At 51.1% G+C, this 21783-nt stretch overlaps 1 protein-coding gene across 7 annotated transcripts in view; it reads right to left on the minus strand.

Annotated features, from left to right (window-relative positions):
* Nucleotides 1-2386: 2386 nt before the first annotated feature.
* Nucleotides 2387-21783, minus strand: part of LOC146811566 (telomerase protein component 1-like) — a 1575504-nt gene continuing 1556107 nt past the window's right edge. For all 7 annotated transcript variants that reach the window (XR_014966741.1, XM_085618541.1, XM_085618539.1 and 4 more), the window contains one exon: nt 2387-2939. Coding sequence is in view for 6 of the 7 variants with exons in the window: in XM_085618541.1 (XP_085474667.1) it covers nt 2823-2939 (117 nt within the window). In the remaining variant the exon portion in view is untranslated. The remainder of the gene's footprint in view (nt 2940-21783) is intronic.

Raw genomic sequence — 21783 nt, forward strand, 5'->3', positions numbered from 1 at the left:
CTCAAAGGGAAGCAAAGGCCCCCCCACCAGAGCCCTGGTGGAGAACCTCCAACAAATGGTCAGGAGGCACCTGCGTGATCGGATAGCCCATCTGTAAAATCCCAGTGGCTGTGGCGAGAGCCCGAACAAAGGCGACACCCGCTTCTGAAGGACCGCACAAGGGTGAGAGCAAGTCCTCTGTGGGCGAAGGCTGCACGCTGAGCCGCCCGTCCCCATGCCCCGCCATAGGAAGGAAAGGCCCGCACAGAAAAGGCGGGAACCCCACAGATGAGTGAGGAACCTGAGGGCCAGTCACAGGAGCAGCCCCGAGCATGGGGCGGAACAGCGGACCCAGGACCCGCAGCCGCGGGGACGGGGTAGAGCTAGCATCAGAACGCACCGGAGAAAAAACAACTAGGCGCCCGGACTCCGGCGAGGAACAGGCTAGGAGCCGGCAATCGTCCAGAGATGAAGGAGCGTCCGGGGAAGAGTCGACACGCAGACGCCGAGCCGGCACCAGAGAGACAGCGACAGGAGCCGGGGCAACTGCCACCGGCGGCCCCCCCCCCGAGGGGCTGGAAGCACCTCTACGACCGCCTGCCGCGCAGGAAAGGGCGAGCCCGGCGAAGCCAAGGAGCTGCGCCGAAACTGCGCCAGCACGGACCCGGAGGGGCCCACCTCCGGTGGAGAGGGCTGGGGAGAGGCAACCTGAGACACAACCTCACCCCGTTGCAACATCCGGCCCGGGGAGGACAGCCGCTGGCACAGAACCGGCATCAGCTCGGCCTCCAGGAAGGCAAGCACAGAGTCCCAGCGACCCCCTGCGACGCCACAGGGAGCCCCGCGGGACTTTGCGGCGAGGCGGGAACGCTGTGGGTCGAGGAGGGGAACCCCGAAGGGCCGCACCTCGGTGACACCACATCACCCGCTCCTGAAGCTGCACCTGGCGGTGCCAGGGATTAATCCGCCAGCGACTCCACAGCCGACCCGCGCAAGGCGAGTGGACTGCGTTAGTCTCAGGGAGAGGAGTGGGGCAGAAGGAGCCCTGCAGAGCCGCAATGTAGGCCTCCATCTGAGCCCTGGACGCCCCCGCACCGGGGAACGGCGGGTAGGGCGCCGACGTCCGAGGACGCACGTCCCGAGAGGAACCTGCGCCCACCGCCAGCCGAGGACCAGGCCCCGGAGGCACACTGGCAGACTTACCCACCGTCGTTCGACGTCCCGGGAGCCGCGGGGAAGGGCAGCGATGCAGCCGGGAGCGGCAATTTCTGGACCCCTCCGGGGACAGACGCAGGGACGAGGCCGACCTGGACAGGCGAGCCGACAGCAGCTTCATCCGGCGCTCCCGCCAGGACTTGGGCTTGAGCTGCTGGCAGGCGTCACAGTCTGTGGAGTAATGGTGTTCGCCCAAACACCACATGCAGATGGGGTGAGGGTCCGTCGGCGACATCGGACGCGCACACTTATCACAAGTTTTAAAGCCCGAAGGCATTGCACACAGTACCCCATAAAAATCGAGGAAAGGCTAAAAATAAGCGGACAGAGTAATCCAGATCCGCGCGGCACGCGGAAAAGAAAAAAACTGATGTCAGCGCGCCGGGGTGGGGCTTATGTGACCTCGCTGATGTCATGCCCGCAGACGACGTCAGGGCGGAGTCCCATGGTGCCGCCCCCCGTCACGCAGAGATGCTGTGGTAAAAAAGATTTCCAGATCCAGTCTCACGCCTGGGGATAATTCTACGTTAAGGAATCTGCGGCTAGTAGTCTCTATCAGATACATACTTTCTAGGAAGTTATTAGTGAACCTGGATTCCTTGGCAACATGAGCACCTTCGAAAGCATATGGCATTGGCATAGATTAGGAGGAACCTCTGAGAAACTTGTCGATACCTTCAAACTGCAGTTTCACAGTTCAAAATAAAGGACTTTGCTTTCAACTTTTGCGAACACTTTATTTTTCCAGTAGGAGTGAAGTGTGAATCTGCTTTTTCTTTCAACCCACTTTGTCATTCAGTGGAATTCTGTTTATATCTGTTAAAATGCACTCTAAAACTGAAAGTGTATATTGTTCTTCTATGCAACTCCATCAAAGGTTAGTCTAAATACATATTTCCAATTGTTGTAACAAACACTATATAATACAGGGGAAATTGACAGATTTTTCAGACAAGGGCGGGTAAAGCCCAAGGGTCTTATAACTGCAAGGAGAAGACCAGAAAGGAGAAACTTAGGCAGGCCTGCTGCTTTGAATTTTGCTTATCAGCCAGGTACAGCATGGATCATCTGAAAATACATCGCTAGATAGATCCAAAATAATATCTGAAGTAACATCCAGGGACAGAGAAACAAGCATTTTCCTGTGGGGAGCACAGCACACCATACTCCAAATGTATTTGAACAAGTTAGGTTGTCCACCACCACACACTTATTTAATTGATCATGGAATACACAATAGCTATTGCATACATAATTTAAAGGCACTGGCTATGTAGAGCCAAAAAAACTAATCGGATATAAAATGATAAGTGGGGACCCCTTAGCTTTAAGTGAGTCGACACAGAAAACACAAATAACAGAACATAATTGGAGTGGTACATAATAGTATAGTAAAGCCTAGGGTCATAGTGCAAGAATAGCTGATGCCATACTGGTGTACATTCCTGGCACCTTGGGTTGTTGCCACACCAATGGGATCAGCAAAAAACAAATTTGTATAAATTCAACCCTGCATGATTGACTTTTCTGAGCTTGAAGGTGATATGAAGCCATCCTCTGTGCCTCTCCGAATATTGTCAGATGGAAAACCATTTTGGATCCTTCACTGCCTTCTGAGACTGATAAATTTACTGAAGTCTTAGGAAATATATGTTCCCCAAGGAATCGCCGCACACAATCTCTGATCCATGCACTGGGTTTGGCTCTAGGCAGGACACAGCTCCTTCACACTGGAAAAGCCCAACCTATAGAGAAGATGGCAAGCACTTATCAATATCAAAACACATGAATAGGAAAGTACACAATATAGCAACAATAACAAACAGTATACAGATTATTAAACATTATTAACATTTTCTGCCTCAAAGTAGATATTGTATAGAAAATAACATGTTTGCAATTTGGACATATACTACTAACCTCCTAGTACTCACCAATGGCCAGCTGTTCAAACTATCTAGTTAGGGTAAGTTTTGCTAATGTGCATTGGTGATCTCAGTACTGTATCATCACATTCTTTCTGGTGGAATTTTCTGTCTAACCAGATTCCTCACCTTAGAACATTTTCCAGGTGCCAAACTGGGGATGTTGTAGCAATGTTTCTGCATGCCTCTGGGTGGCGTTGTGCGGCACCCAAGAGTGCTGAAGTCAGTTTCTTCTATTTTCCTTTCTGTGCCCTCAGATGAGGAGCATGAACAAATGTCAGCAACAGTGTGCTGATCCCTTTCGTAGAACCATTTTAATTGGTAAAAAGAAGCTACGTTGAGGTGGGAGGGAAGTGAAAGATCTGCAGACAGTATCTATCAGAAAGGGCATTGCCAAAGTCAAGTTAGTTGTTCTTCTAACAGATACCTCTAACCACAAGTTCCTCACCTTTTAATAAGTACCAAACCAGTTTCTCCGTAAGGTAGAGGGTCTGTTCAGTGGGCTCAGACCAAAACGTATTGCACAACCAAGCGGGCAAAGATATCAAGGACAGGCACCGGCTTGCAAACGTAGTGGGAGAGGCGTAGGTCATGATGGAATGGGCCCTCAGATGTTCCGGGTGCTGCTTCTTGCCAAATGCATAGCACATGTTAATACAGAGGAATAGCCACCTGAACAAGGTCTTCTTAAGCACATCCTTCCATTTCTTTGCTGTGGAGAAGCCCACAAAAAGTTGATTGTCCACCTGATGGTCCTTGGTACGATCGACGTAAAAACTAAAAAATGTGGTATAGAAAGATTGCACTGACACTGCTTGCAGTTCACTGAAGCGCCTGACTGACCATCACAATGAGGAAAACAGTCTTCAAGGTTTGGAGATACAATGAGAAGTTATACATTGGCTCAAAAGGTTTACACATAAGGAATGTTAAGACCAAATAAGGTCCCTCTGTGGCATCACAAACGGACGGGGAAGGGACATACAAGTCAGATCTTTAATACACCTCATCATAACAGGTGATTTGAGGAGGGATGGTTGGTCCCACAAATGTAGAAAGGCTGAAAGTGCTGAAACATGCCTTTTAAAGTACCCACTGCAAGGCATTGCTGGGCTAAGGATGAAATAAACAGAAGAACATCAGGCAGCTTTGCCTGTAAGGAATCAGTGTCACTGGCACCACACCAGGTTACAAACTTGTCCCAGTATCAAGTACATATGGCTTTTGTGGAGGGAGGCCTGGTGGCAAGGATGGCATCTACTACATCATGTGGTAAAATAAAAGCAGTCAACTGCTGCTGCTCAGTATCCACACACAGAGGTGCAAGTTGTGCAAATTTGGATGGCGGTATCCGCCCTGCTGCTGTGACAGAAATTCCTGCCAAAGTGGTATGCTGATCAGAGGGTAGATGTTTATTCTCAGGAGCTTTGGATACCTCATCCTCCTGGTCCAATCCAAAGCAACCCGATGACTTGGGACTGGTCATTCTTGATCTTCTTCATAACTCGGAGTAGGAGACATAGTGGCGGGAAGGCATGCAGGAGTCCCTTGTACCATTCCAGCCGCAATAAGCCTTCTAGCAAGTGTTCTAGGAGCAATTCCAATGCACAAAATTGCTGACACTGCACGAGCACGACAGTGGCGAAATGTTCTAGCCAGGATTCCTCTCAAGTGGAAGAGGCCCTGTGCCATCTCTGGATGTAAACGTCATTTGTGATCTGCCAGGCAATGCCTGCTCAGTTTGTCCACCATTCAGGGACCCTGGCAGGGGGTTGGTGAGCAGAAAGAGGCCCTGATTCACCAGCAACCTCCAGCAACCTCCAGAAGCACAAAGCTACTGCCAGAAAAACCCACCTCAACCTGCTTTTTGCAGTACCACACGGCATATGGTTTTATCTGCGAGAACCTGTAGTAGCTTCCCCTTGATGAATAGCAAGAAGGCCTTCAAGGCCAGATAAATGACTCATAGCTCCAGTAGGTTGATGTGGAGCCGGTCGTTCACTGGAGACATCTGATCTCCACCTCCAGCTGATGACCCCACCTAAACCAGTAGCGATGTGTCTGTCACCACTGCCAGCTCTGGGTGGGGAAGGGACAGTGGCCTGTTTCTTTACAAGGTGTGACTGTTAAGCCACCACTGCAAATCATGAGTCATCCGCTCGAGACCTGGAAGGTGTCAGAAATACAGCCTTATTGCTGGGCCCACTTGGTTTTCAGATTTCACTACAGGGATCAACATGTCACTTGGTGTGGTCGGCAAGGAGGTTGCACAAAGCACAGATACAAAGAAGCATCGGAGCCACCTTCCTATGGATCCAGAAAAAAGCCTGAAACATCAGAATCACAGTCCAAATGTCCTGAACTCGTTGCTGTGGCAGAAAACCCCTGAACTCCACCATGTCTAGGATCACCCCAATGAATGGAAGCCTCTGTGAGGGTAAAAGATGGGATTTGGCTACTTTATGGTGAAGCTCAATGATATCAAGTTCTACCATTGTCTGGAGGTGGTCTACGCAAGACTGATGAGCCCACCTTCAGCAGCCATTCGTTGAGCTACGAGATTGCAAGAACTCCACACCACTAATAATGAGCAGCAAACACTGCTTTCAATTCCATGAACACCTGAGGGGTGCTGGCAAAGCCAGGGGGGAGAATAGAAAATTAAAACATTTCCTAGTTCACCTTGAAAAGCAGGTTATGCCTGCAGGACTGTAAGATGGGTATGTGGAAATGCAAGTCTTGCAGGTCCAAGAAAAATATCATCTCTGGGATGGGAGCAGACTATCATTCTACGGGTCAGGCACTCTTGGTGATCAACAGGCGTATCTGCTGTGACAAGGTAAGCAGATGCTCTGATGAAATTTGTTTTGGTGTGGGAGGAATAACAGATAGGGAGGAGACAAAAAGTGATGGCATAGCTGGTTTTAAAAAATTGTAAGACCTATCTGTTGGATGTGATGGATCACCAACCTGGGATAAAGTGGTGAATCCTGCCCTTCACTAGTTGGGCATGTGCCATTGAGGGCAAACTAAAGCGGTTTGTTGGCTGCTGTCGTAGGGGAAGAGAAGTTGGAAGAATGATGCCACTGTTCGCCGGCATGTTGTCTGCAGCATCCATGAACCTGAAAGGGCTGAGGGGTCTGCTGCATAACTGGCTGAGAAGGCAGGCTCTGCCTATACATCAGCCATCTGGAATATTCCCTGAATTTCAGACACTGGTGCATAAATTGTTTGGCTGGGGTTAAAAGCCCCAAACAATGCACTGTGACTTCACTATCAATAAAGTGTTCCAATGCCGATGGATTGGAGCTGGACGACGAGGACTGGGTCTCTGCGGTGGCCTCCCCGAAAGAGGTGGCCATACCGGCCCGCCTTCGCTTCGTCCCGCTCAAGATACTCCACAGGGTCTACATAACGGGGCCAAGGCTATTGCGTATGGGCTATGGGCTAACATCATACGCTGCTACAGTGTCTGAAGAAAGGAGGGGTGACAGGCACGGCCTGGTCATGGCTGGAATCTTTTCTTACTAACCGTAGCTTCTCGGTGGAGCAAGGAGGAGCACGCTCCGACACCTTTGACCTCGGTCAAGGAGTGCCTCAGGGATCAAGCCTCAGTCCAACCCTCTTTAATTTATATGTCACCCCCGTGGCTACTACTGCGGAACGCTATGGGGTGGAAGTAGTGACATACGCAGACGACACTCAGCTGGTGGTCGCTCTGACCCAACCTGCTGAACAAGCCGCCGCGAACTTCTCATCATGCCTCCAAGAGCTGGCTGGATGGACGGCGAAGAACTGCCTCCGTCTGAACGGAGATAAGACTGAGGTGCTGATTGTAGGAAAACCCCCCTCAGTCTTGTCATCTGCCTGGTGGCCACAAACCCTGGGGCCTCTCCCTACCCCTAGAGATCAGGTCAAGAACCTTGGAGTATGGGTGGACTCAAAGCTTAATTACGATTACCACACCAGACGGGTCGCTGGTACGTGCTTTTCGATTCTACGGAAACTCCGTAAGACTCTGGATCTGCTCCCAGAGTCCTCAAGGAAGACCCTGGTCCATGCTCTTGTCACGTCGAGACTGGACTACGGCAATGCCTTGTATCTAGGCGCCAATGCCACTAGTCGGCGTCGACTGCAGACAATCCAGAATGCTGCCGCTCGCCTGGTCCTCCGGCTGTCCAGAAGAGCCGCCTCAAAAAAATCTCTACAAATATTACACTGGCTTCCGATCAATGAAAGGATCGACTTCAAGGTCCTATGCATTGGTCACAGGATCGTGCATGGCAAGGGCCCGGCCTTCCTTCGGAACCTTCTCTGCCCCTATACGCCTACCCGACAACTCCGCTCATTAGGAGCAGGCCTCCTCGCTGTCCCCAGACACAAGAGAGCCAGAATGGGGGGTAGATCTTTTCGTACTTTGGCGGCACATAAATGGAACTCTCTCCCCTTGAGCTTAAGAGTGGAAACATCGGAGTTCATCTTCCGCAGGAAACTTAAAACACTCCTCTTTCCTAAAGATTAGCCCCGTCGTGTCTGACTGACGGAGCAACTGGCTCTTCTAACAGCGCGGGGACACACTGACAGTGTAACCAGGCGCTATACAAAATCAGAAATAAATAAATATGCTGTGGACGGGTTGTGTAAGCGTGGGTGTGGTTCTTTGGGGACCTTTCTTCATATTTTGTGGGAATGCCCAGAGGTGGAGCGATTCTGGTGTGGTGTGCATGAGGTCCTGCGGGTGGTTACGCGTGTGTCGCTGCTGCCCGAAGCGAGGAGATGCCTGTTGAATGTGTGGGAACCAACCGACTACTCGGTGCCACAGACGTGGTGGGTGACTCTGGGATATATGGTGGCCAAGCGCGATATTGCTCAACTGTGGGGTTCCCAGAGGTCCCCGACTGTCTCGGCCTGGAAGGAAAATATGGACTGGTGCATGTTTCGGGAAAAGGTGGTGTATGTAGCGAGAGGTAAGCCTGGGACATGGGTGAAAGTATGGGGCCCCTGGAACGCCTACCGCGGGGGAATCTGTACCCCGCCGTTATTGCCCGATCCGTCTCCTGCCCTGTCCCCTTAGCCGGTTTATCTCTCCGGTACCGGGCACTGAGTCCACCCAGTCCCTGTCCTGACCTTTTCCCCCCCTTGATACTCCTATGGATTGGTAGGGTCCCCCTTCTAGGGGAGCACATGCTACTGTTTCCGATTGTGGGTTGCCTTGTGGAGTTGTTTTCTGTTGTTACTTATACTAAAAAGAAACCGTTATGTGGGGTCCGGATGGTGTGGCTATCAACGCTGCTAACTCCTGTACATCTCCCTTTGCCGCAGCATGCGCGCTATTGTGTGTATCATATGCTCCTTTTGTTTGCTAGCGGCCGGCCTGAAGGTTGTAGGCCCATCTTTGTATATTTTTTGAATTTTGTAATAAACGGCTTCAAAAAAAAAATAAAAAAAAAAAAAAAAAATAAAGTGTTCCAAAGCAAAGTCTCTCCAAAGAGACAGGACCATTAGCGAAGCCTGTATGCCACCGAAAAACCTGATGGACATCATCCAGGCATATCTACGAAGGACAACTTTGGAACCGACAACCCTGCCACTGCAATCCATGGTTTACAGACTGGCATGGAGAACATGCTCTGTTGCATCCTTCTAGTCATGTATCGTGTGAGACACAGAGGCCCTAAGATCCTCCGAGACTGCCAGCAAGATCTCGCTGGCCTTGTCTCAAAGGCCATGAGTGTATCGGCCACACAGACAGACCATGTTTACAAATTGCAGTGCCAAGCTGGCAGAGGAAAACACAGGTTTGTCAAAGTCATCAATCCTTTTGGATTCACTGTTCAAAGGATTGGTCGGAAATGGTTTAGGGTTGACTGTACTGGTCGAGGCCCATACAATAAGGCTCTTTGGAGCAGGGTGCTAGGTGAAATAGGCGTTGGTCTATGATATCTGGCTACCTGCCTGTTCACAGGTTGGCAAGGACAGTTTCAATGTAATAGCCATCAGAGTATGTATAAAGGCATCATTAAATGGGAGCAAAGGCTCAGATGCCACCAGTCCATGCTGTTGGATTTTTGTCAAAACATTTGTCTTTGTCTCATTGAAGGGCTGCTGCAATATTTCAACTGTCCTTCGAACCACCACTGCTAATGAGGCACTTTCTTCCATTGGTGGCACATGTGGCGAGTCATGCTCTATCTCATGGGAGGGTATAAAGTCCACTGGCAAGTTGGAAAAATACCGGTATACGGCATCATCGATGTAATGAGGTGGAAGCGACCCATCATCCTCTCCCATCATCATCATGATGCTCTGGCACAGGGTCAAAATCAGACGGCAAAAGAGGATGAAATATCTGTTCATATCTGCAACCTGGTAAACGCACAGGGTTAGTCAGGCTGTGCTCTAGTAATCTCATAGCGTGACATTGGTTGAGCTCAAGTGGACATCTGCTCCGCATCTGACATAGGCAAAGGCACTGGATCATCCACAGGCATTACAGCAGCAAAAACTGCTATTGATTTTGGGGCCATGGAGCAAGGCTGTGCCGAACTTGGTGCAGTACCAGTAACTAGTCCAGAGGGACAGACTGTGCTGGGAGGGGCCATCAGAGGTAACCCAACTGGAAGCCCCACGGTTTCATGGGGTTCGAAGGTGTACAAGAGGAAACAGGAAGTACATAAAAATTTTGGAGGATGGTCTCTTTGCAAGCCCTGGTCTGCTCTATGGTCGACAATGGCCCGGGAAATTCAGGGCGCACTGGGATCAAATAAGGGATCGACTCTGTGGCCGGTGACCTTGATGGAGTGTGGCATATCCTGATGCCCTGGCCACTTCTCTTGGGAGTCAGAGTGGTGGGACAGGGCCTAGGTCCTGCTTTGCTTTCTTATGCGTGTTTGGACTTACAGGAGGGATCAGTGCAGGAAGCGGTATAATTAAAGGAATAGCCTGTAAATGAGACCTGGCTTGTAGGACATTAACCATAATTTGCATGATGTACCCCCAGATTCTTGCCTCAACCATTTTGCAGGCTGTAGAACTCTTTTGTCTTAACCCCTGCTAAACAGTGGTAAGATGCCTGTGCTCCCCCTTTCAACATGATGAAATTGGTATATACCTAATTGGCTTATTTAAATTACCTATAAGTCCCTAGTGTATAGTACAAAGCGTACCCAGGCCCGGTAAGTAAAATTTAACTAGTGGACTTTAACAGCCGTTGTTCCATCCTTGAAAGTGACTGTCCGACCATGACAGCAGGCCTACCATTTTTGGCTGTTAAAATAACACCTTTTGACCGTTCAAAGCCTTCCTGTCAAATATGTATAAGTCACCCTTACGTAGGTCATGTAGGAATTTAATGTTAAACATGTCCTTACAGTGAAACCCCCCCAAAAAAGCAATTTTCACTGTAGCAAGGTTGGCTGTTCAGAGAAACACTTTGGGTTATGTTTTTACATTTAATAATGCAAATTTTAGTTCCGCTAATAAAAATAATTCAACAACTATGGTAATAGTTCCGGGTCTGGGGGCATTTAAACTCATGCAATTACGAGCGTGCAGCGGACGCGTGTAGAGGTAAGAAGCGTTTCTGCTTATTTGAAGTTTTAGAGTTTTAAAGTTGTATTTTATACCTGAAAAACCCGCATTTTATTTTTGTGAGCACTTTATGTAATATTGCTGCTGGCCTTTCCCTGGCTTCTCACCTTTCACTCTCTGTAGCGCTTAGGTTTTCAGCTCTCCCGCGACTCGACTTAGTCGCGCTCTTTCTCCCCTGCTCCGGGGACATGCTTTTCTCATTTCTGGGCTCTGGGGTCTGCTGCGGGTTGCCCGTTTGTGCTGAAAGAGTCTTTCTCTTCCTTAGTGCCTCTCACAGCCGGACGCCTCTCTGAGGTTGGCGGTCCAGCTCGCTTTGCACTTCCGGGTCTGAGGGCATTTAAACTCGTGCAATTATGAGCGCGCAGCAAGCGTGCCAAAGGTAAGCCAGTTTGCGTCCGTCCACGTCTGGCAGGGGCCAGGCATGCTGCCCACTTTCCTACAGGAAATGAGGACGCTCTGGCTAAAGCTTACTCCAAGCTGCAACTTCTTGAGCTGCGACCTAAAACACATCATGAGGGGTGCAAGGAGAAGTGGGATCTCAACAAGGGGGATGCTGTACCTTGTCAACATTGCAAATTAAGGCCATTTAACAGTAGGGTTTCCCATCTTGGTCGTCTCAGAACACCGTAGAGGGTGGAAGAAAAGACAGAGGCCAAGAACAAAGCTGAGAGCAGGACAAATTCACTTCGGGGAGCGCTGCTGAACGCTCGCTCCATGATTGAACACAAAACCGAAATTGCCTTGACAATTCAATCACTCAATTTAGATTGTCTTTTCATTACTGAGACATGGGTCAGGGTCTGTTCAGGCCCAGACCCGGTCGATGCTGTCCCCCCGGGCAATACTATATCTAGATAAGACCGCTTGGACAGAAGAGGAGGCTGCCTAGCCTTGGTGGCTAGGGACTCCCACAGATGCACACTTAACGCTGTGGAAGTGGTCCCTGGCACAATACTGGGAGCTGCCTCTTTCAGGATCAAACTATCTGAGAACTTTTGTTTCTCAGGCCTTCTAGTACATCGTCCTCCTTGGCCGAGAGCCAAGTTTATGGAGACCTGGTCCAAAACCTTTGAACCATTTGCTACCACGGCCCACTACACGATCGTAGGGCATTTCAATTTTCACCATGAAAACCACCTAGATAACGACACAGCCCACCTTGTAGATCTTATGTCTTCCATGGGGTTTGAGCTACAGGTCCGCTCCCCGCCCCACACAGCCAGCCACACACTGCATGGCATTTTTAGCAATCACAATGACTTGGTGATTGAGCCAGTCCAGCCCTCAGCTGGGTGGACTATTGGCTGATCGAATTTAAAACCCCCTAACCACAAGAATGAATGAGGGCCCCACCCCCCTGGGCACCGCTGCTGCAAAAAGTTTAATAAGATCAGTGCCACTAGCTGGGAGGCTACCTTGGCCTCGATGCCTGCCAGGAGGCCAATCGAGGCAGAGGGCGTTTGGGACTGGATCAATAGGGCCCTAGACGCAGTTGCCCCTTTTAAAAACTAATCGCTTCTGAGGAACTACAAAGACGCCATTTTCCAGGCTAAATCCTGTTTTCTTACTGACTAAGATTTTGTCAGCAGACAATTCCTCCAGAACGCTCTTTAAGGTAATTAAAGAAATCCCGGAACCACCCCAGCAACAACCTATGTTTCCTCCCAAGATTTCTGTGACAACGTTGCAATTTATTTTCAGGAGAAAGTCATGAAGATCGTCCACGAGCTTGTTCCTTCTATAGACAATGTGATTGTTAGTGAGGAAATCACAGAGGACAGTGCTGAACCGAGCATGGAGAAACTCCTACAGGTCACCAGGAAGAATGTTTTGTCTTCCTTTTCACCTATTTCGAATCAACAAACGAAAGATCTTCTCCTTGGTCTTAAATCCGGAGCGCCTTCTGACCCTTGCATGCCCTCCACACTTAAACTGGCAACGGATCTAGTAGCCAATTTTCTGTGCAAGGTATTCAATGGAATACTCTCGTCGGGTTACTACACAGCTATTTGGAAGGAAGCCATTGTTCTTCCACTCCTTAAGAAACAGCAAAAATCCTGGAGAAATTCATTAATACTGAATTCATTAAATACATTGACTCACAGGAAATTTTAGATCGCTTTCAGAATGGATTCCACGCTGGTCACAGCACCGAATCTGCCCTTATTGCAGCCACTGACTGCATTCGGCTGCAGGTAGATCAAGGGGGCTCACCGGTGTGGATTCTGCTTGACTTATCGGCAGCATTCAACACCATTTCCCCAGCGCGCATGGTCCAACGCCTGCGGGAAGTGGGGGTCACGGAAAAGCCCTGCAGCTTCTCCATATCTTTATAACCGGTAGAATGCACGCAGTCCGCTGTGGAGGCTTCAGATCGAAAGCTTATGTCCTCCCATGCGGGGTCCCTCAGGGCTTTTCGCTTAGCCCCACTGTTTATAATCTGTATTTGACCCCTCTGGCCGAGCTGGTGAGATCCCATAGATTCCAGGTGCTCTCCTACGCAGACAACACCCAAATTATTGTTTCCATCACCAATGACCTGCATTTAGTCGCAGAGAAGTTCAATCGATGCATGTCAAACATCATTCGCTGGATGAAGGGCAATTCTTTAAAGATTAATACAGACAAGACTTCCACCCGCATTGGCACTTCCTGGCAGGAGTGGCTTGTCAAAGGTATTGCTCTTCAGCCAGGCAATGTTAACATTAAACCAACACCTAACTATTGGTTTTAGGTCATATCAGTCTAAAATCCATGGGGAGTTTAGAAAGGATGGGGGCACCTGTCCAGAAGGGGCATGCTGGCCACCGGTCCTGTATGGGCTAAGACTTGTTTTGGCTGGACCTGGGAGAGGCCCGGTAATCAGCAGGATGTAGGTAAAGATGCCTACCTTGGTGGGGGGCCCTGGTTGTGACGGTGGCCACCCCCAGAGCTGTGGAGGAGTTACAGGGCGATCCAGAGTCTGCAAGGTACAGAAGGGTACTACATGCAGCAGCACAGTAAGGGTGCTAAGCCAAGGATACCCAGGGATGTCTTAGCTTGTCCCCTGGAAGTACGACGGCGCCCCGTTAGTCTAAACTAGTACCCACCGATTGGTGACAGCCACGGTGTAATTTGGCTCATCAGGCGGGCAGGCGATGCCCAAGTCAGTCGCACAGCTGGTACATGTTTCTATATTTTAAGAACTCTCAGAAAGGTGCTTCCACTCATTCCCTCTGAACTACATCGGCCCACTATCATCACTCTGATTACCTCTCATCTTGATTACTGCAACGCCATGTACCTCAATATCACTGCAACATCAGTGAATAAGCTCCAGGCGGTACAGAAAGCAGCAGCGAGACTGATCTTAAACATTCCCAAACATCAGTCTGCCAGAGAGCAGATCCGTACCTTACACTGGCTCCCTATTAGGGAGCATATTTACTTCAAGGTCTTGAGTACGGTATATAAGGCCATGCATACTAAAGGCTTGCCCCAACTCAAATCCTGGTTTCAATGGTATACTCCAGGGAGGACTCAGATCATTCAGACAGAAAAAACTGGTCTCACCTAGATTTCGCAGATCCAGATGGGGCGGCCGCTCCTTTTCGATTGCCGCTGTCAGACTCTGGAACTCACTCCCCCCTTCCATTGCCAATGCAAGCTCTCTTTCGGTTTTCAGGAAACTTCTGAAAACATGGCTTTCCCCTCTTAATCACCGGTTTGCTTCTCCCTCTGCTCTTGTCTGCCCAGCGCCTGGACACCTTCGGGTATAGTGCGCTTTACAAATACTATCCTACCCTAACAGTTATTAAAAGTCCAGTTCAGCGGTGAAGTCAGACTTTTGATAAATATTTATTTTAGAAAGTTACCTTTTCCCTTCCTGAAGCCTATGGAGGCCCATTTGCGCTTCCATTTCTCTCTGCCAGTAATTAGTATCTGAATAGGTGTGAATGGGTGTGAAATTCCTCCCAGAAGCAAACAATAGGCTGACCTGAATGGGCAGCGATGACCTTTCTGAAACCGACGAACAAGTTACTTTCCGTCGGTAACGATATATCTGTAAGAAACATTAGTTAGTTAGATTCCTCACCTTAGAATATCCCCAGGCGTCAGGCTGGATCCGGAAAGATTTTTTGTCAGCAATACCCTTGCGCGTCGCTAGGTGTCGTCTGCGGCTCTACGTCCTTCGTCGGCGTTGTGCGCCGGGATGACGTCGGAGTACTTAGACGACACCCTCGCGCGCTGACGTCAGTTCTTGTACATAGCTTTCCGCGCCAGGAACGCAGAGCCATGCAAGAGACCGACACTGGTTCCAAAAAATGCTAGGGCCCTGAAAGTGATAACCTCAACCCTAGATATCGGTTCGCAGAACGGGGAGGATGGGTGGGTCGGTGAGGAATCTAACTAACTAATGTTTCTTACAGATATATCGTTACCGAAGGTAAGTAACTTGTTCATCTGAAAGAAACATGTTAGTTAGATTCCTCCCTTTAGAATAGATACCCCAGCAATACCAACCCCGGAGGTGGGTCTGCGAACCAAGATCACACCAGGAAGTCCTGTAGAACAGAACGGCCAAAGAAGCCGTCTCTCCGGAATTGGCTGTCCAGGCAATAATGTTTAGCAAACGTGTGCAGCGAGGCCCACGTCGCTGCCTGACAGATGTCTTGCAAAGGGACTCCCCGGCCCAGGGCAGTAGTCGCCGCTGTGGCCCGAGTGGAATGGGCCCTCAGCCCTACAGGAGGTTCCTTTTTAGCCAAGGAGTAACAAGCTTTGATACACAAAACGACCCACCGAGAGATGGTCCGCTTGTGCACCGCCCGTCGCTTCTTAGCGCCCACGTCACCAACAAAGAGTTGGTCGTCCACCCGGAACTGCTTGGTGCGGTCCAAATAAAAGGACAGCGCCCGTTTTGGGTCCAGACGGTGGAGCCTCTCTTCCTCTCTCGAAGGATGCGGAGGTGGAAAGAAGGTGGGCAACGTAACAGACTTCCCGATGTGAAAGGCAGTTACCACCTTAGGGAGAAAGGAAGGGCGAGTCCTGAGAACAACTTTGTCCAGATGGACAGAAAGAAAAGGAGGCTTAGAAGAGAGAGCCTGGAGCTCACTCACCCTTCTAGCAGAGGTGATGGCTACCAGGAAAGCAGTCTTAAGCGTCAAGAGACGAAGGGGACAATTATGAAGTGGCTCAAAGGGAGCGCACATCAGAAATGGCAAGACCAGATTCAAATCCCACTGAGGCATTATGAAAGGCACAGGAGGAAACATTAGAGTAATGCCCTTAAATAAGCGAGAAACAACAGGGGATTTGAAAAGAGAAGGCTGATCAGGAAGCCGTATGAAAGCAGAGATAGCTGAAAGATAACCTTTAAGAGTGCCCAGAGCAGAGCCCTGCTGGGCCAAAGAAAGAAGAAAGAGGAGAACCTCAGAAAGAGGGGCGGAAAGAGGATCCACAGCCTTTGCTGTGCACCATGCCACAAATTTGTTCCACCTGCAGGCGTATACCGATTTTGTGGAGGGACGCCTGGCTGCCAGAATCACATCACAGACTTCAGGAGGCAAGTCAAATGGCCTCAACTGTCGCCGCTCAATCTCCACGTATGGAGGTGGAGACTGGACAGGTTCGGGTGGAGGACTATCCCCTGCTGCTGCGACAGAAGGTCCTCCTGAAGAGGCAGTCGTATCGGGGGATCGATTGACAAACTGAGTAGCTCGGGATACCAGTACCTTCATGCCCAATCCAAGACCACTAAGATAACTTGGGCCCGGTCGCGCCTGATCTTCTTCAGCACTCTGGGCAGAAGTGGTATAGGCGGAAAGGCGTACAACAGACCCCAACTCCACTTGCGACAAAAGGCTTCCCCGAGCGAGTGCCACCTTGGAAACTCCAACGCGCATAACTGCTGACATTGCGCGTTTTCTTCGGTGGCGAATAGATCTAACGCAGGCTCTACCCACTGCCGAAAGAGGCCTTGCGCCACGTCCGAGATTAGACGCCATTCGTGATCCATCATGCACCGGCAGCTGAGTTCGTCTGCTCTGGCGTTCAGAGAGCCCGCCAGATGTTGAACCACCAGGGTGATGCCCTGATGTTCCAGCCATGTCCAGAGGCGCAGAGCCTCCTGACAAAGGGTCCACGACCCCACCCCACCCTGTTTGTTGCAGTACCACATGGCGGTGGTGTTGTCCATGAACACCTGCTCCACACTTCCCCGGACAGAGGGAAGGAATGCCTTCAGTGCAAGTCGGATCGCCCTCAGCTCCATAAGGTTGATATGGAGCCAGGACTCCGCCGGAGACCAGAGGCCTCTGATCTCCGCCTCTCCCATGTGGCCCCCCCATCCCAGGAGGGAGGCATCAGTTACCACTACGTGCTCCGGTTGGGGTAGGATGAGGGATCTGCCGCTGACCCAATCGCGGTCCGTAAGCCACCACTGCAACTGTCTTGCAGTGCCCTCCGAGATCAGGACGTGGTCGGACAGGTTGCCTCGATGCTGGGCCCACTGAAACTTCAGGTCCCACTGCAGAGCCCGCATTCGCTATCTGGCATGATACACCAACAGGATGCAGGAGGCCATCAGACCCAGAAGCCGCAGCACCAACCTGACCGAAACCCGGGATAGAGGCCGAAAGATGGAAATCCGAGCCTGAATATCCCAGACCCGCAGTTCCGGAGGATAAGCCCAGAACTGCGGCGAGTCCAGAACCGCTCCGTTAAAGAGGAGCTTCTGGGAGGGACTCCGATGCGACTGCGGCACATTGATGGAGAACCCCAGCAAATGCAGGAGGTCGGCCATAGTCTGGAGGTGGGAGACGACTGCCTGGGGCGAGCACGCCTTCAACAACCAGTCGTCGAGATAGGGGAAGACTGGAACCCCCAATCTGCGCAGATGAGCTGCGACCACCGCCATCACTTTTGTGAACTTTGAGGGGCACTGGTGAGGCCGAAGGGGAGCACGGTAAACTGAAAATGCTCCTGGCCTACCGTGAACCGCAGGTAACACCGGTGGGCCGGCAGGACGCGGATGTGGAAATAAGCGTCCTGCAAGTCCAACGCTACCATCCAGTCTCCAAGATCTAGAACCTGAGCTAAGGTGAGCATCTTGAACTTCTCCTTGCGGAGGAAGGCGTTGACGCCCCTGAGGTCCAAGATAGGGCGTAGGCCCCCTTTGCCCTTCTTGGGAAACCAGAAAGTAGTGGGAATAACAACCACGACCTACTTCTGGATCAGGAACGCGCTCGATGGCCCCCTTGGCCAAGAGGGCCGTAACTTCCTTCAAGTTTCAAGTGATCCCCTGACATGCGGTGGTACTGCGGTGGCATGGCTGGAGGGGTCGCCTCGAAGGGGAGGGAGTAGCCCCTTCGGACGATTTGCAGCACCCACCTGTCCGATGAGATGGAACGCCAGTGGAGCAGGTGATGGCGAACTCTGCCTCCCACTGGTGTGGAATGGGCCTGAAAGCACGGACTAGGAGGGCTTTGAGGCGGATGCTGCCGGGGTAGATGTGGACTGACCGGCACGTTGTCCCGCTGTACCGCCGAGGCGGAATCCAAGTCCGCGACGAGGTTGGTTCTGCGACCTGTGGCTAGGCGGACATGAGGGGGCGCCCCTTTCTTGGCCACGAAAGGGGAGAAAAGCGGAAGTTTGTGGGCGCAGGCCGAGAGGCCCAAGGACTTGGCCGTAGCCCGGGAGTCCTTAAAGCGCACCAGCGCACTATCCGCCTTGTCGCCAAAAAGGCGATTGCCATCGAAGGGCATCCCCTGAAAAACTCGTGGACCGCAGCCAGGCGTGGCGGCGGAGCACCACTGTGGTCGACATCGCTCTACCCAGCGAGCCCGTAGTGTCCAGTCCACATCTGATAGCGTGCTGCGCTGCATCCCGCCCCTCGGCAAGAGCCTGGGCGAGCCGTGTCCGAGCCTCCTCCGGACACTGGGCAGCACGTCCTCCACCGTATCCCACAGGGAGTGGAAATAACGGTCCAAGAGACAAGCGGTGTTAAAAGACCGCAGTCCCAAACTAAGGGAGGAGAAGAGCTTCTTACCAAACTGCTCAAGTCTCTTGGATTCCCGATCCGGGTGAGCGGACAGGAAGGAGGTCTGGGAAGTCGAGGCCTGGATAACCAGGCTCTCAGGCGTGGGGTGCAGGGACAGAAAGCTGGGGTCGCCTGGTGCAGAGCGGTGGCGCCAGGCTATGTTCCGATCCACAGGAGGTACTGTGGAGGGATTGGACCAGGTGCCACTCAGAACATCCAGTAGTGCTTCATTAAACTGCAGCAGAGGCTCCGAGGAGCTTGCTGACGGTTGGAGCACCTCGGTGAGGAGGTTAGTCCTCACAGCCACAGCAGGCAGCTCTAGCCCAAGGGCTTCGGCCGCCTTGCGCAGCACCACAGAAAAAGCAGCACCTTCCTCCGAAGCCACGGTCGGAGGAGAGATGAAGCCAGTGTCAGGGGAGGTATGAAGACCACTGGCATCCCCCAACTCATCTGCCCAGTCCTGTGATAACTGGCCCTGCTGGGCCAGAGGGTCCTCAGACCCCTCCCAGTCGTCACCGTCATCCGATTCCTGGTAGACAGGTGGAATGATCGGAGCCGGGCGGAAGATGAAATTGCCACCCACCGGAGGTGGTACCGGAGTCCGCGGAGGGGTCGTGAGGTCTACCGGCGCCGACTGGGATCCAGGCCTGGATCCCACAGGGACCTGCGGCGTCGGGACCGGAGTCAGCGCCGCCGGCTCGCTAGGCCTCCCAGTCAAGTCCGTGGGGCCCGAAGGTGCGCCGACAGGCGTCGACGGCGGAGCCTTGCCCCTCATGGCCGAGAGAAAGGCACTTACCTCCGCCTGAGTCGCGTCAGTCCCAGGGACCGGCGGGTATGGGGACGGCCCCAACTCCTGCGTCTCCGACGGAGCCGCATGGGGTGGCACCACCCAAACCCTCAGCCGAGTCGCGTGTCCGGCGAGGGGAGTCCGAAGAGCGATGTCACCTCTTGGACTTCTTACTATGCTTCGACTTACCCGAAGACTTGGAATCAGACGAGTGGTGGTGGTGACTGCCGGAACTGCAGTAGCTTGTGTGACCGCTCCCACCTAGCCTTCTAAGTCAAGGCCCGGCAGTCGAGGCACGACTCGGAATCGTGGTCGGCCCCAAGGCAGTGGTGGTCCGTAACCGACATCAGTCGGTGACAGGAGAATCACTGGGTTTGAAACCAGGCATCCTACCGGCACCAGAGTTGAGTCGACAGAGTAGACCAAAAGAGTCAAAAGGTTTAGTCAAAAAATGACTAAAAGGGTCTGCTCTTCCCGGATCGGCGCTGTCTGGCGCGGAAAAAAAGAAGAACTGATGTTAGTGCACGGGTGGGCAGCGTCTAAGCACTCCGACGACGTCATCCCGGCGCACGACGCCGACGACGGACGCAGAGCCGCAGATGACGCCTAGCGACGCGCAAGGGTATTGTTGACAAAAAATCTTTCCGGATCCAGCCTGACGCCTGGGGATATTCTAAGGTGAGGAATCTAACTAACGTGTTTCTTTCAGATAGAATATGCAGGGAAGTGCAGTGAGTATCCTTTTTGACATTACTGTGTCAAATCCTGCTTGACGGGTCTGCTGGGGTTTTACATATAGCACTTAGAGCACAGTGCAAAGGGTGCAAACAGCAAGCCAAAACTATTCTTGTGTATCCCCTGTTTGGCAGTGGCAGCCGCTACAAACAAAGGGTGGTGGAAAGAGTGGAGGGAAGGCTGGAGGGGGGGGGATTCACACGGGGTTGTTAGTAATAATAATAAGTTCATATTATATATATATATATATATATATATATATATATATATATATTATTGTAATTTCATTTATATAGCGCTTACTACTCCTGACGAGGCGTCGAAGCGCTTATATATATATATACACATATATATATATATAAAAAGAACTTACCTGAAGCCACCTCCCGCATCGCGTTGCACCTCCTGTCCTCTTCCTGGTCCCAGCAGCCCCTGGGACAGACAGCCATCCAATCTCTGTGCTGCCCTCATGCTATGAGAGCAGCGCGGGGATTGCCCTGAGTTGGCTGGAAAGACGCTCTGCTCAAACCAGGGCATCTGTGGGGTTACTCCAGCCCGGCTGTTCAATACAGCCAGCATGGAGAAACCTAAGTGCATGTGTGTGTGTTTGGCTGGCCTGAGAACGCCGGCCAAACACATATGCGCACTTAGGGAGTGCACATAGCACTCCCCCCTCCCTACAGCTCTGGCTCAGAGCCGGAAATGACAAATAAAACTATGCTAGAACATCGTTTTATTTTTCATTTGATGGCTCTGAGCCAGGCAGTGGGGCGACGTTGCTCCGCTATTGCGGAGGAGCCGCCGCTGCTGCGTGGGTGCCTGAAATACAATAACATTTCATGGTGGGTATACCGTTTTGGCGGATACCAACATGGGGGACGCCACGATACCCTGATAGAATATTGTGAAATTCTACCATTGAATTCCAAGAGATTATGGGATATTAAGGTTCTAACCCAAAAACCATGCAAATAGATGCTCTGCACTTCTGTATTCTTTCCGCCAGATCAATGTATGACCATATCCGCCTTTAATTTTCTCGATAACGGTATTGCCAGGCAGGATCATTTTTTCCTTATAAAGACAGTGGCTGGAGGCTGCAATTTAGCGTATTGCCTATATCATCTATATATAAGACTCCAGAGAGGAACCCAGCTCTTATTTAAGGGCAGACAGCCAGCAGCTAGATTTCCCTCAGGATACTCCCCTGGTTACTCCCTCAGTGGAGTTGTTTAGCACCCTGAAGGTGTTGACCTAGATTGTGGGCTATACCAAAACGAGCGTTGGCGCATCATCAGACCACAAGACATGAGTATTATGAAACCCAATGGATAATATGCTGAATGACCATGGTGTTTGAAAGAAATTGATCATATATATGTATAGAATGTCTGAGGATTGTTTCATCTTTCACTTGTACAGCATTCATGGATTGCTATTATCTACAGGGGATCAATGTCTTGTAAGTTTATGGTTTCTCTGATATGTGTAAAGGCTTGTCCGTTGAATGGATGTGGTATGAATGGTATGGTTGA

The sequence above is a fragment of the Triturus cristatus genome, chromosome 7 (assembly GCF_964204655.1).
Source record: "Triturus cristatus chromosome 7, aTriCri1.1, whole genome shotgun sequence".
Classification (NCBI taxonomy): Eukaryota; Metazoa; Chordata; class Amphibia; order Caudata; family Salamandridae; genus Triturus; species Triturus cristatus.